This window comes from Podarcis bocagei (assembly GCF_964188305.1).
Source record: "Podarcis bocagei genome assembly, chromosome: 15".
NCBI classification, from domain to species: Eukaryota; Metazoa; Chordata; class Lepidosauria; order Squamata; family Lacertidae; genus Podarcis; species Podarcis bocagei.
Genome location: NC_138141.1, coordinates 34802346 through 34817094, shown reverse-complemented (window position 1 = coordinate 34817094; position 14749 = coordinate 34802346). Strand labels below are relative to the sequence as shown.

At 49.2% G+C, this 14749-nt stretch overlaps 1 protein-coding gene across 2 annotated transcripts in view; it reads right to left on the bottom strand.

The window, feature by feature from the left end:
• SPNS2 (SPNS lysolipid transporter 2, sphingosine-1-phosphate) overlaps positions 1-14749 on the bottom strand; it is a gene marked incomplete at its 5' end in the record, with an annotated part of 98018 nt that overhangs the window by 54920 nt on the left and 28349 nt on the right. For both annotated transcript variants that reach the window (XR_014002584.1, XM_081173041.1), the window contains one exon: positions 4607-4672. Coding sequence is in view for 1 of the 2 variants with exons in the window: in XM_081173041.1 (XP_081029167.1) it covers positions 4607-4672 (66 nt within the window). The remainder of the gene's footprint in view (positions 1-4606; positions 4673-14749) is intronic.

Sequence of the window (14749 nt, the reverse complement as noted above, 5' to 3'; positions counted from 1 at the left end):
ACTTTGGGGTTGCGGCGCTCATCTCGTTTTATTGGCCGAGGGAGCCGGCGTACAGCTTCTGGGTCATGTGGCCAGCATGACTAAGCCGCTTCTGGCGAACCAGAGCAGCGCACGGAAGCGCCGTTTACCTTCCCGCCGGAGCGGTCCCTATTTATCTACTTGCACTTTGACGTGCTTTCAAACTGCTAGGTTGGCAGGAGCTCGAAAACTATAAGGCATAGGGAATTTTCGCTCACTTTATTGACTTTGGTATGTGTGGTAATGCAGGACAACAATTTTAATCAAAATCTGAAATGCAGTCGTTAAAAAAATGCAGCCATCAGTTGTGGAGCAACCCCACTGAAGATGATAACATTGGTTACCCAGACCTCGTTGTTGGTTGTGAAGGGGGCCCCTTAACAGTTCACGCTTCAGCCCCCCGCCAAATGTAGATCCACTACTGCTGCCACTCTTTGCATCTGCCACCCGAGGCAGGTGCCTTACTCTGCCTAATAGTAGAGCCGGCACTGCTGACAAAGAAAGGTGCCAACAGTCAACCTGGTTGGGCAGTGGTGCTCCCTAACCTCCAAAAGGCATGGGAGATGGCTTGTGGTTTCCCAGCACAGAGGTAAAATGGTATCCCGTCTGCCCTGTGGCTTCTAGGCAAGCCAGAGAAATTGAACCATGGGTTATTCCAATGGAAAGGGGAACCAAGTCACACCACCAGCTTCCTAAAACCAGATAAAAAAACCACACCAGTGGCTTGGGAAAGCATTGTTGCTTTGATGTCGCTCTTGTGTAAAAATCCAGATCTTTCCCCCCCAAATGCACATTTGAACATGCACCGGCAGAGCAAAGTAGGCAAGAGCTGAAATGTCACCATTCTCCGCTCCACGCAGGGAATGTGTGAGTATCGGTTAAAATGCAGGCACAGAGCTGAAAACCATGCCTGCCTTTTACTTCTTTCCTGTGCCAAGGTTAATTCAAATCCCTGAAAACATCTGAAGACGCACAGCAAAGTGAGGCTGGCAGTAGCCTCTGCCGATCCTCATTCTTTAAGAGTCAGAGAGACATTTGTCAAATTATATTGGAATTCAAGAAGGTGTGTGGGGGGGAGTGCACTTGCAGAGGGAAGTCGCTCAAGGAATGCTAAAATAACCAGCCTTGGTTTACAGTCCTTGCTCATCGCTGGGCCTTGTGTTTCTGCATTCGGCCCCATCTGGGATCTTGGGCTTTATGCAAACCTCTCTCTTCAGGGTCACCACCAACAACATACGAACATAAGATGAGGCTGCTGGATGAAGCCAATGGCCCATGTAGCCTAGCATCCTGTTCCCACAGTGGCCAACTTTAGCCTATCCAAGTTTATGCCATAGTGTGTTAAGTCTAATGGTTGCTTTTGCTCAGACAGCAAAATATACCGAAAGCCACAAAGTGGTGCAAACCAAGGTTTAGTGTTACATCCAAACCAAGAAGCTCTGGTTTGGGGACATTGCTCCACCCGGCTGAGGATACTCAGGATATGGGGTGAGGATGCACAAATCAGTGAATCACACGTACATTTTTACCACATTGTGGTTTGGGATCTAGACTTCATTTAGTGAAAACCATGGTTTGGTGCGACACCTGAACCAACTGCAAACACCATCTTCCTGGCTCTACAGGAACAAACTACTAATTTTGGTACTCTGGGGTGGGAGAGCAGAGGGAGGACAGACATACAGTCAGGTTCTAGGTTTTATATGAATAATATCCACCGTGCAACAAGGAACGGAATTAGTTAATAAGGTCCCTGATACACACACGCCTACGCTGCGTTGGATGCAACCAAGAGATGCGGCTTCTTTCTAGCTGGGCTTGGAAAAAGCCAAGGCCGTCTGTCTGCAATATGTGCCGCGTGCAGCAGCTTCACCAAACGCCGCCTTTACAAAAGAGCACCATCTGGCCACGTGTTTTGCGAGCCATGATTGGCTGGCAGAAGATTCAGAGAGCTCTGCAGCCTGGGTGGGGAACCCGTTTGGCTCCAGATCTACTTTGGAAGATGGGCGGGACAACAGACCGATCAATCACATGGTGCCATCATGATGTGCATTGATTGGCAGGTGGGTCATCCAACCCACCTGCGAAAACCCCTTGCGTGGACTTAGGGACGCACGAGAATAGGGCCATCAATGAGGCTACTTTCTCTTCTCCGCAACGCGAGGTAGTGGGAGAGAAAGAGGCCTGCGTTTTGCAAGTGTTTGGGGGAGGACAGGCTTACTGAACTGGAACCGAACTCTCTAAGCCACAGAATAAAAACAAAATGGCGCAGAGATTCTACCTGAGCTAGAGCAGCCAGCACCCCTCCAGATGTTGGACTACAACTCCCACCGGCTCCATCCAGTGGGGAACATCTGGAGGGCATGCAGTTGGCAATGGTTGATCTAGAATCTCAGGGCTTGGCCTTGGCATTCTGAACTCCTCCTCCTTCTCTCCCTCCATGCAGTAACTCTCAGCTCAGCTCAGACTGGCTCCCAACACAGTGCAGCTTGGAAGTGCTGCTACTACATTACTTTTGTTTTGTTTTGTCCTGTATTTAACACTGTAGAGCAGTGTTATTCCATCTTGGATCTCCAGATGTTGCTGGGTGATGACTTCCATAATCCCTGGCTACACCAAACATTAAGAGCATAAGCAAAGCTTGATAGATCAAGCCAATAGCCCATCCAGGGCAGCACCCTGTTATCACAGCATGCCTGCAGAAAGCCTCCAAACAGGGTATACTGTACCCTCCTGCAATTTCCAGCAGCTGGTATTCAGAAGCATTATTGTCTCCAACAGTAGAGGCAGAGCATAGCGATCACGGCTAGTAGCCATTGACAGGCTTACCCTCCATGAATTGACCCAACCCTCTTTTGAAGCCCTCCAAGTTGCTGGCTATCACTGCCTCATGTGGACTTGAGTTCCCTAGTTTAACTAGGCACTGTGTGAAGAAGGACTTTCTTTTATCTCTCCTGAACCTTCTAACATTCAGTTTCATATGGAAGTCTACGAGTTCTGGTGTTAGGAGACAGAGAGAAGAAGGTTTTTCAGTCTACTTTCTTCACGTCATGCATAATTTTGTAAGCTTCTACTGTGTCATCTATTGCCTTTTCTCTAAATTCAAAATTCCCAAATGCTGCAACCGTTTGATGTACAGCATCAAAACTGTCTTGTTTCGTGACCCCTCTTAGAACCTTCCTGTGATGGGCTAAATGCTCCAAAACCCTTTCAAAGCACCCACCCCTAATTTTATAAGCTGGTTGGGGATTATTGGGGTCGCAGCCCAACAATGTTGGGGAACCCAAGATTGAGTCATTCATTTATTAAATGTATTAGCCACTTTTTTTGCTGTGGCAACTCCAAACAGCTTACAAAAAAACAAAACAAAACACCCACGTACATTAAAACTAGGAGGAAATGCCTTAAAGCATCCTATCCATTCTAATACGCAACAGATAGTTAAAAGCCAAAGACCTGGTTAAAAAAGGAATGTTTTTGCCTGGCACCTGAAGATATGTAACGATGGTGCTCTCCCTGGAGAGAGCATTCCCACCAACGGGAAACCACCAGTGAAAACCCATCAGGATGATCTGCTTATGGTAATAAAGTGGTAAAGTAAAAGGTAAAGGGACCCCTGACCATTAGGTCCAGTCGTGACCGACTCTGGGGTTGCAGCGCTCATCTCGCTTTATTGGCCGAGGGAGCCGGCGTACAGCTTCCGGGTCATGTGGTCAGCATGACTTAGCCGCTTCTGGTGAACCAAAGCAGCACACGGAAACGCCGTTTACCTTCCCGCCAGAGCGGTACCTATTTATCTTCTTGCACTTTGACGTGCTTTCAAACTGCTAGGTTGGCAGGAGCAGGGACCGAACAACGGGAGCTCACCCCGTCGCGGGGATTCAAACCGCCGACCTTCTGATCGGCAAGTCCTAGACTCTGTTGTTTTAACTCACAGTGCCACCAGTGTCCCTTAATACAGTGGTACCTCGGGTTAAATACTTAATTCGTTCCGGAGGTCCGTACTTAACCTGAAACTGTTCTTAACCTGAAGCACCACTTTAGCTAATGGGGCCTCCTGCTGCTGCTGCGCCGCCAGAGCACGATTTCTGTTCTCATCCTGAAGCAAAGTTCTTAACCCAAGGTCTATTTCTGGGTTAGCGGAGTCTGCAACCTGAAGCGTCTGTAACCTGAAGCGTATGTAACTCGAGGTACCACTGTGAAGTGATAGCGATTATTATGACTGTCATCTGTTTCCTAAGGCTCAGCACTGCCTTAGGCTCAGTTCAGCTCCCCAAAGCTACACAAAACAGGAGACGTTGTCTGTTTTACCTGGGATACCGAGATGCTCTTTGCCAATGGAAAAAAAAAGATGCTACAAGCATCTATGTCATTCCTCACAACCATCACCTGCCTTGCTCTGCTTTGCTTGGACGCTGAAGGCCAAGCTGCTGCTGAGCTGAGTCAAAGCAGGGCGCAAGGATGTAAAAACAGGCGTTTGCCAGCCAGCTGCGATTTAAAACCAAGCCAGCACTCGCAAGGGCACTGCGACCTTGGATTAAGAAGCCGCACAGAAGAGGAGGGAAAACACGCTCAACAGTTCTCTTACCTGTCTGCAGCAAGCCGGCTCCGCTGTCCTTGACTCCGAAATGTTGCTGAATGTCTAGCAAAACACCTGCAGGGCAGAGAATAACATCGGATGAATGAAGCTGGATTCTGAATACCTGTGAAAAGCATCAATCCTCAAGCATGTTGAAGAGAACCTGCTGTCCCCATTTACTAAAGACAGGCCTGATTATTATTTTTTTGGAAGGAGGTGTCATCATCAAATATCAGCTTCCCAAATTCAAATGTTAGCACTGTTGTTTTTTAAAAGTAAAATTATAAATCAACACAGTAAGCTGCAGCTAAGCAGTCATTTCCTCAGACTAGATAAGAGATGGAGGGAGGAAGATGGGACCGCAGGACCTCTTCATTCACTTTGCCGGCAGATCAGGAATAAATATTTCCATTCCAGCTAGTTAGTAGGAGAGACAGTGTGGTGTAACGGTTAGAGTGTCAGACTAGGACCTGGGAGACCAGGGTTCAAATCCCCCCACTTGGCCATGAAGCTCACTGGGTGGTCTTGGACTAGTCACTGCCTCTCAGACTAACCTACCTCAAAGGGTTGTTGTGTGGATAAAATGGGAGGGAATGTAAACCATTTCCAGCCTAGCAAAGAGGAAAGACACATACCAAAGGACAAACGACCACAAAGTATACAAGGTCTAGCTTTCCCGCAGCACATTTGCAATTGCATTAATCAGATTAACCAACATAAGTGTCAGTTGATTAATCAGTCGGGGCCCAACTAAGTTGACTGACAAGTTCCGAAAGGGCAAAAAGGAAGAACTTATTTCACAAGAAATCCAAGGCTCTTTTATCAGAAGCGCCTTGTAACACCCAGGCTTAGCTGCCAGCTTCGACATCTTTTTTATCCTTAGTGCTCTCAGATTTCGGGTTGCCCCCCCACCGAAAAAGTGTCCTTTGCTACTGCTTTTAGAAAACGAGCTTTGGTTGCACTTTTAGTATTACCGTATTTTTCGCCCCATAGGGCGCACCAGCCCATAAGGCGCACCTAGTTTTTTTGGGGGGGGGGGAATAAAGGAATTTTTTTTTATTTCCCCCCCCAAGGTGCGAGGCTGGGGCGGGGGAAGCCCGAGCTTCCCCCGACCCCAGCCCCCAGAAAAGGCTGCTCTCTGCAAGCCGTGGGAGCCCTCCCGCGGCTTGCGCAGAGCTACCCGAAGCCCCGGCACGACTGATCAGCGCGCCGGGGCGTCGGGATAAGAGGCAGCTCTGCGCAAGCCGGGGGAAGAAGAAGAAGAAGAAGAGTTTGGATTTGATATCCTGCCTTTCACTCCCCTTCAAGAGTCTCAAAGCGGCTAACATTCTCCTTTCCCTTCCTTCCCCACAACAAACACTCTGTGAGGTGAGTGGGGCTGAGAGACTTCACAGAAGTGTGACTAGCCCAAGGTCACCCAGCAGCTGCATGTGGAGGAGCGGAGACGCGAACCCGGTTTCCCAGATTACGTGACTACCGCTCTTAACCACTACACCACACTGGCGCACATGGGGGAGCTCTCCCGCAGCTTGCGCAGAGCTACCCAAAGCCCCGGCGCGACTGCTCAGCGCGCCAGGGCTTCGGGATAAGAGGCAGCTCTGCGCAAGCCGGGGGAGCCCTCCCACGGCTTGCGCAGAGGTACCCGAAGCCCCGGGGCGTCGGGATAAGAGGCAGCTCTGCGAAAGCCGGGGGAGCCCTCCCGCGGCTTGCGCAGAGCTACCCGAAGCTCCGGCACGACTGCTGAGCGCACTGGGGCTTCGGGATAAGAGGCAGCGCTGCGCAAGCCGTGGGAGGGCTCCCCCGGCTTGCGCAGCGCTGCCTCTTATCCCGAAGCCCCGGCACGCTCAGCAGTTGCTTCGGGTAGCTTCAGGATAAGAGGCAGCTCTGCGCAAGCCGGGGGAGCCCTCCCGCGGCTTGCGCAGAGCTACCCGAAGCCCTGGCGCGACTGCTCAGCGAGCTGGGGCTTCGGGGTGCAGGCAGCTCTGCCCAAGCCGTGGGAGCCCGGGGGAACTCCTGCGGGCTCCCACGGCTTGCGGATAGCTTCCTGAAGCCTGGAGAGGGAGAGGGGTCGGTGCGCACCAACCCCTCTCGCTCTCCAGGCTTCAGCGAAAGCCTGCATTCGCCCCATAGGACGCACCCAGATTTCCCCTTCATTTTTGGAGGGGGAAAAGTGCGTCCTATAGGGCGAAAAATACGGTAAATGGTTTTATCATTGTGCCGTTGGCTATGCTGCTCTGCAAACTTTTAGCAGGAGAGCAGGATATTATGCTGACTCTTTATTGATGTTGGCGGGAGTTGTAGCCCCAAACATCCGGAGAGCACCAGGTTGGCGAAGTCTGGCTTTAGGCATGCTTTTTTTAAAATAAAGAAGAGGAAGAAGAAGAAGAAAAACCTTACTCCTCCATGCAATGCTTAAATCAGCCTTTGCTACCACAGGAGGGATCCGCACCACATTGTCCCAATTCCAGCGTGAATACTCGGGAAAGTAATCTCCCGGGTCGGCCGAGATCTGCCGTGCTAATTGGAGCCAATTTCCTATTTCACACACAAGCCCATGTGGGACGTCCACTGGGCCCTAAGAGTGTTTTTCTACAGTTTCGGAAGAATTAAATTGGAGAGGCAGCCGGGGAGACCACACTGATGATGTAAGGGGCACCCGAGGGAAGGAGAGCCTCCTTACTTCCACACATGACTTTTTGCCCTGAAACCTCCTTTGGGGGGAGTTGCTGCAATTGCCAGGTTTCCTCGATTGCATTTCAACAGGCCCTTTTCTCCCTTCGTCTCCTCCAAACTCTTTCTCATCCCTTAAATGCCCGCAAGTCCTTTTTTCAAGGAGGTGCACTGACAAACTGCCACATATCCCAGGGTGGTGAGGGGTCTGTAAACCGAGTCCCCACAAGGAACAACTAGGTACTTAGAAAACTGCTTTATCCCACATCCAGCCTTTGGTCCCATCTAGTTCAATATTGTCAACACTGACAGGCAGCAACTCTGTGGGGTTTCAGGCAGAAGTCTCTCTCCCAGCCCTGCCTGGAGAGAAGAAGAAGAAGAGTTTGGATTTGATATTCCGCTTTATCACTACCCGAAGGAGTCTCAAAGCGGCTAACATTCTCCTTTCCCTTCCTCCCCCACAACAAACACTCTGTGAGGTGAGTGAGGCTGAGAGACTTCAGAGAAGTGTGACTAGCCCAAGGTCATCCAGCAGCTGCATGTGGAGGAGCGGGGAAGCGAACCCGGTTCACCAGATTACGAGTCCACCACTCTTAACCACTACACCACACTGGCCCAGTGAGAGATCACTGGGCATTGAACCAGCAGCCTTCTGCATCCCAAGCAGCTGCTGTGCTAGGGTCTATGGATGCCTCAGAGATGTAGTTCTAGCCTGGGAACGATGTGCTGGGCCTGGAGAACGACAGGTTAAGGAGAGACATGGTAGAAGTCTTCAAATATCTGAAGGGCTGCTGTCATGGACTGGCTGGACGCAGAGAATTGGTGGAAGGAACCAGCTGGGGAACCCCGAAGGGAAGAAGGTCCGGAGCCCCGGGATTGGTGGTGGGACGGCAGTGAGAGGGAGAAGACTAGAAAGAAGTGCTAGAAGATGAAGAGGCAACAGGGTTTAGTGAGTGGGGAGAGTCTGTGGCAGAGAGCAGTTCAGAAGCAGCAGTGGAAGCAGGAGAGGAGGGAGACCAAGAGACAGAGAGGAATCAGGCTGGTGAAGAAGCCCGGGTATCTCCCCCTCCTGCTACGACAAGCTCCCCTCCCTGCTGGTCTCCCAGAACCAGAAGAGGTATTAAGAGGGAGGAGCAAAGACAGGCACGTCAGCGGATTCTCAGATTTCTTGGGAAGGAACCGGGAGAAGAGGAGGTTTAGGCAGCTGTGGAAAGATGGGGACCTTCAGTCCCCACAACTGTTTCGTAGGGGCAAGATCTACCGGGAAGAGCTGCTGTGCTCATTAGGCCTGGCACTACTCAGCAGCCCTAATTTCTTCTACTAAGGAGTTAACTTCACTTGATTATTGCTGACCCTTTCCTGACACCCGCTCCTGCCAGCTGATTCTGGAGAACGACAGGTTAAGGAAAGACATGCTTTGTTGTTGTTGTCGTTTAGTCGTGTCCGACTCTTCATGACCCCATGGACCAGAGCACGCCAGGCACTCCTGTCTTCCACTGCCTCCCACAGTTGGTCAAACGCATACTGGTAGCTTCGAGAATACTGTCCAACCATCTCATCCTCTGCCATCCCCTTCTCCTTGTGCCCTCCATCTTTCTCCTTGTGCCCTCCATCTTTCTCAACATCAGGGTCTTTTCCAGGGAGTCTTCTCTTCTCATGAGGTGGCCAAAGTATTGGAGCCTCAACTTCACGATCTGTCCTTCCAGTGAGCACTCAGGGCTGATTTCCTTAAGAATAGATAGGTTTGATCTTCTTGCAGTCCATGGGACTCTCAAGAGTCTCCTCCAGCACCAGAATTCAAAAGCATCAATTCTTCGGCGATCAGCCTTCTTGATGGTCCCACTCTCACTTCCATATGTCACTACTGGGAAAACCACGGCTTTAACTATACGGACCTTTGTTGGCAAGGTGATGTCTTTGCTTTTTAAGATGCTGTCTAGGGTTTGCCATCGCCTTTCTCCCAAGGAACAGGCATCTTTTAATTTCGTGACTGCTGTCACCATCTGCAGTGATCATGGAGCCCAAAAAAGTAATATCATCGTTCCAGAGGACTGTAATCAGTGATTGGAAATGAGAGAGAAATCAATTCTGGCTAAGCGTTAAGAGACACTTCTCAACAGTGAGAGCAGCTTTACAGTGGGCTCTCTTTCGCTGGAGACACTTAACAGAGGCTGGATTGACATCTGTTAAGGACACTGTGGTTGCATCCTGCATTGCACGGGGGTGAGACTAGAAGACCTCTGAGGTCCCCTCGAACTCCATGGGCTGTATCCTATTCAGAGCAGGCCCACTGAAATTAAACAGGGCATTCATTTCGGCAGGTGTGCTCTGAGTAGGACTAAGTTGCATACAATCCAACTATTTTACTTGGGCAATTTTTACCACGGCAGCGCCAGACGATGGGCTGCGGCCCTGAGAGCAGAGTCACCAAGACTAGCAGCGAAAGGGTTGGAAGGTGCTTTTAAGCAGCTGGAAATGGAGCATCCCGTGTCTCCTTGCTGGAGCGAAGGAAAGAAGGAGCACCTGATGCAGCCGTGGATAAGCGAAGTAGTCGCCAGTGGCAGACAAAAGTTTGTGCTAATCAGAACATTCATCAACGTGTCTCCGGAGAAGCGGCCGAGTGACAGCGAGTGAGCAGCCAACACCCTTCCATGAGAAATGGCGGGGATTTGGCAATCGCCACGCAGGAGAGAGAGAAACTTACGACACGCTCAAGCTGCCTAATCACCACCTTCGTGGGCCTGTATCATTATGCACACCTCGAGTGCTTGCTGCAAAAAAACACCTCCCAGGATCTGTGGCTCCGGCTCTGCATTAAGCAAGCCACCCACCTGAGCCATCAGCATTGCACCTGGGTGATTTAAGCCCATTGAACAATGCCGAACGAGACAAAAGGAAGATACAGCCAGCCAATGTACCAAGAGCCTTGACCGAGAGAGACGCAGACAGAGCGAGAGAGAACCCATAATACAGGAAAACGATGATGGGGCTATAATGCTTCGTGTATAATTAGCTGGTTTCCATTTAGCGACGGCTGGGGCTGCAGGCTGCATGCACCAGGTTCACCAGTGCCCGACAGAGGGCTTGAAGTCCCCTCTGCAAAAAGGCTTAGGAGAGAGCAAGAGATGCAATTACCCACAGACAGAGACGCTGTCAAAAGGTGATAGTTGCAGGTCCCGCCCCAGACAAAACAAGCCGATTGGCACTTATCGGACTAACGCACAGTTACAGGGAACCAGGCAGAGGGCCTTCTCAGTAGCTGCGCCCGCCCTGTGGAACGCCCTCCCACCAGATGCCAAGGAGATAAATAACTGCGCAACTTTTAGAAGACACCTGAAGGCAGCCCTGTGTTGGGAACTTTTTAACGTTTTGCTGTTTTATTAGGTTTTTACATCTGTCGGAAGCCGCTCAGAGTGGCCGGGGCAACCCAGCCAGATGGACTGGGTACAAATAATAAAACTATTGCTATTATTATTATTCGATTGGAACCTAGGACCTCTCCACTGGGTTTCTCACGCCTCCAAATGTTTCTCAGGTTCAGAGACAAATGTGGAGATGGAAGTAAGTGATGGGTGAGGGACATGCTTTTCTGTTGCAACAAGATGCAATAAAAGGAATCCTTTAAAGATTAACAGATTTATGTATCATGGCAGAAGCCAGTTGCCCGGGGCTGATGGAAGTTTGTGGTCCAGCACTGATTTAAGGAGGTTTTTTTTAATGCCAGTCTATTTAAGCTGGCACGAATCATCTATTTGTTTATTTATTACTATTTATATCCCACTTTGCTTCTTTCCTGGAATCTAATGCAAGTCTCCCCTTCAGGCATTGACCAGGATCAGGCCGGCTGAGCATCAGCAAGGGAGTGGTCCTATGGTGCTGTCAGATCATCCTGGGACCTATGTGTATATGAACTAGGGACTGCTGCTCCTGCTCGTTCCATTCGCCAGCTCCACCAACTGCTTTGCCATTCCGCTTTCCCTCCTCCCTTTCCACCTCACCCACCCTCTCGCCTATCCCCTCACAGGTTGCCCAAACTTAACCTCCCCACCACAGGTCCCTCTTCCCCTCACAACTCGCCGCAAGCCCCTTCTCCAGCGGGAGGCACTTCAGAGTGCAGTTTGGCAAACTGCTCTCTGAAGCGTCCTCTCCCTGCCATTAAACTGCTCGCTTGGGCCAACTGCACCTCCCAAATGCTCCTTACTTGCTCACCTGCCTGCCTGCCTGCTGGTCTGTCACCCCACTGGAGTTGGCATGGCCATGCAGCATGATGACAGCCTTACAGTTTTATTATATGGTAAGAAATGGGGAGGTGTGAGGTTAAGAGGAGCATAAGATGAGGGAATTACAGACTGTGACAATTTCATAAAAGACAGGCCATATGCAAAGTCCTCACAGCAGCCAATTAACAAAGCCGTGATGATGTTAATACAAACATCATGGCGTTTGTGAGATAATTAACAGTGACACGTATCAGAAGCCGGCAGATCTGCCCAACCCAGCCCCCGAGTGGCACAACCTGGAAGGCTGCTGATTAGCAGAAAGCAAGCTCTCTGTTTTTAAGAAGTTAGGGCAACATTCCTTATCATTCAAAAGCAGCCAAGCACAAAACATAACTAACAGTTTATATGGTTCTTCTGAGAATAGGTCAAATTACTGGAATCCAGAGTCACCATAGACAGCAACGGCCACGACTTACGTTCACTTTCAAGGTGAGCCTAGAATTCATTGATAGGGATGGGGTTTCTGTATAGCCATCAGCTGAGATGGTGAAAGGGAACTTCTATCTCCAAACTCAGTATTCTAGTTCTGCAGTTCAGGACTGAGCACCCACTGGCTACATAACCAAGAAGAAGGGTTTGGATTTGATATTCCACTTTATCACTACCTGAAGGAGTCTCAAAGCGGCTAACATTCTCCTTTCCCTTCCTCCCCCACAACAAACACTCTGTGAGGTGAGTGGGGCTGAGAGACTTCAAAGAAGTGTGATTGGCCCAAGGTCACCCAGCAGCTGCATGTGGAGGAGCAGAGACGCGAATTCGGTTCACCAGATTACGAGTCTATCGCTCTTAACCACTACACCACACTGGCTCTCAACCAAGACAATGCAATCCACTCAAAAAGGAGAAGAGATCATCAGAACAACAAAAAGAGCCTCCCAGATCACACCATCTAGTCCAGCGTCCTGTTCTAACAATGGTCAACCACATGACCCAATGCGACAGCACTCTCCCCTCCTGCTGTTTCCAGCAATGTGAAGAAGCATACTGCCTCTGATTCTGGAGGGAGGTCATAGCCACTAGTTAGTAGCAGGCTCAGGGAAAAGAAAAGACTTAGAATCAAAAATTGTAGATTTGGAAGGGACCCCAGGGGTCATCTAGTCCAACCCCCTGCAATGCAGGAATCTGAGATTGAAGCCATTGGAGAACTAGATGGAAGGAATCGAAACCTGCGGGATCAGAGATTCTTAGAGGACTGGAGTAAATATATGAACTATTTGAAAAGTAATTGTGATGAACAGATTACCCTAGTAGGACTGCAAGAAGTTTTGTAAGGTGGATTATCTGAAATATTACAAGAAAGACTATGAAAAGAATTATTAGTTAAGGACAATTAAATGCAATATAGAAACTAAGAAATGCCGAATAAGTGATAAAAACGGAAAATTATCAGAGGTGTTGACGGAAGTCTAAAACATTGTATAAGATGAGAAGTTATGTTGTATGACTGTTGGAACTGATATGCTAAAAAATTAATAAAAATGTATATATATAAAAAAAGAGATTGAAGCCATTAGGTTTGGGTCCTCCCCTCCAGAGCAGGAGAATACAATCTTGATTTGAACCCGGCTCTCCAACATACAACACCAGCACCCTGATCTGCCGTGCCCCAGTGACTCCCAGAAAACACCACCCGCCCCCAGGATTGTTTAGCAGAGTTAGCTACACATCCGAACTCTCAGCTGCCTTGCAAGGGATACCTCGGCCTGCTCTTCTGGAAACCTTCCCAGTCTCAGAAGGAGAGCAAGAGTTTCGTCGGGCGCCATGTTGGCCGCCCTTGCCAAAACTATCCCTTTTCGCCCAATCAGCTTCTCCTTCCCTTTGTTATCATCCCTGTGGGAAGAAGAATCTCTGCACTATTCCTTCCTCCCGCAAGGGGTTCTGGCTCACCTCCAGAACGCGCAACAGGTAATTATAAACATCAGAGGGGGAGAAGGCCATGCAATTAGCTCGGGGGAAGAGAGATAGAGGAGAAAACAAATCCGGAAAATAAAGTTTGAAATTCCTTTCGCCGTGGAGGTGGCTGAACCAAGACTTCTCAGGAACCGATGACAGGATAGGGCAAGTGTCCTGCATGGCAAACCCAAAGAGCCTTTTAATGCAATCCATTTTTTTTGTGCCACAAATGCATTTACTTCACATTCCCTCGAGGTCTGGCTTCTCCTGTGGGTTTGTGGCAGGAGGGGCGTGGGGTCTCCTATTTTTAGAGTTCTCCAAGCAAAACATTTTTCTACTTGGGGAAAACGCCCCAAGGGTGAAGGTGTGTAATACAGTGTCTTGCTGTTGCAAGTGTCACCGCTGAGAAATGCGAGTGAGTAAGTGGTATGTAAATGCCTTGAATAAATGAAGTACTTCCCGGTAATACAATGTGCAGGGCAAAGAAAAAGGAATCAGCTCATTCTGCCTCCTTATTGTAATACGGGTTCACTCATCTCAAATAATACTTTCACTATAGGAGAACTTCTGGAAACAATTCCAGAAGTGGAAGATTGTCGAAAGAGGCTTTATACCAAGTTCAGACTGTTGGGTCATCCAGCTCACTACTGGCAGAGATTCCCCAGGGTTTCAGACAGAGCGGACTCTCCTAGAGCTATCTGGAAATCCGAAGGATCGAACTGTGGTCCTTTCGCATGCTGCCAAGAACACAACACTCAGCTGCAGTCGTCTCTGATGCAATGGAGCTATGCCAGCATTGGATTTCGGGGACAGCTTGCCAAGGAGCTCAGTAGTCTTTGGATCCTCTCCCCTATCGTTAAGGCCCCATTGGCACCATATCTTTAAAGCATTGCTATACAACTTTTTTTTTTTTTTGGTAGTTTCTCTGAACCATGCTAATTCTTTTTTTAAAAAAAAAAATTGCTATTTTCAATGCAAAAGTACAACAAGAATTACAAACATACAATCCCAAACAAACAAACAAACAAAAACAAAGCAAAACAAACAGAAACCAAAAAAAGAAAGAAACACACCTACAAAGAAAACCATGCCATCATAATAATCTTTAGGTAAAGGGACCCCTGACTATTAGGTCCAGTCGTGGCCGACTCTAGGGTTGCGGTGCTCATCTCGCTTAATTGGCCGAGGGAGCGGCGTACAGCTTCCGGGTCATGGGGCCAGCATGACTAAGCCGCTTCTGGCGAACCAGAGCAGCGCACGGAAATGCCGTTTACCTTTACGCCGGAGCGGTACCTATTTATCTACTTAT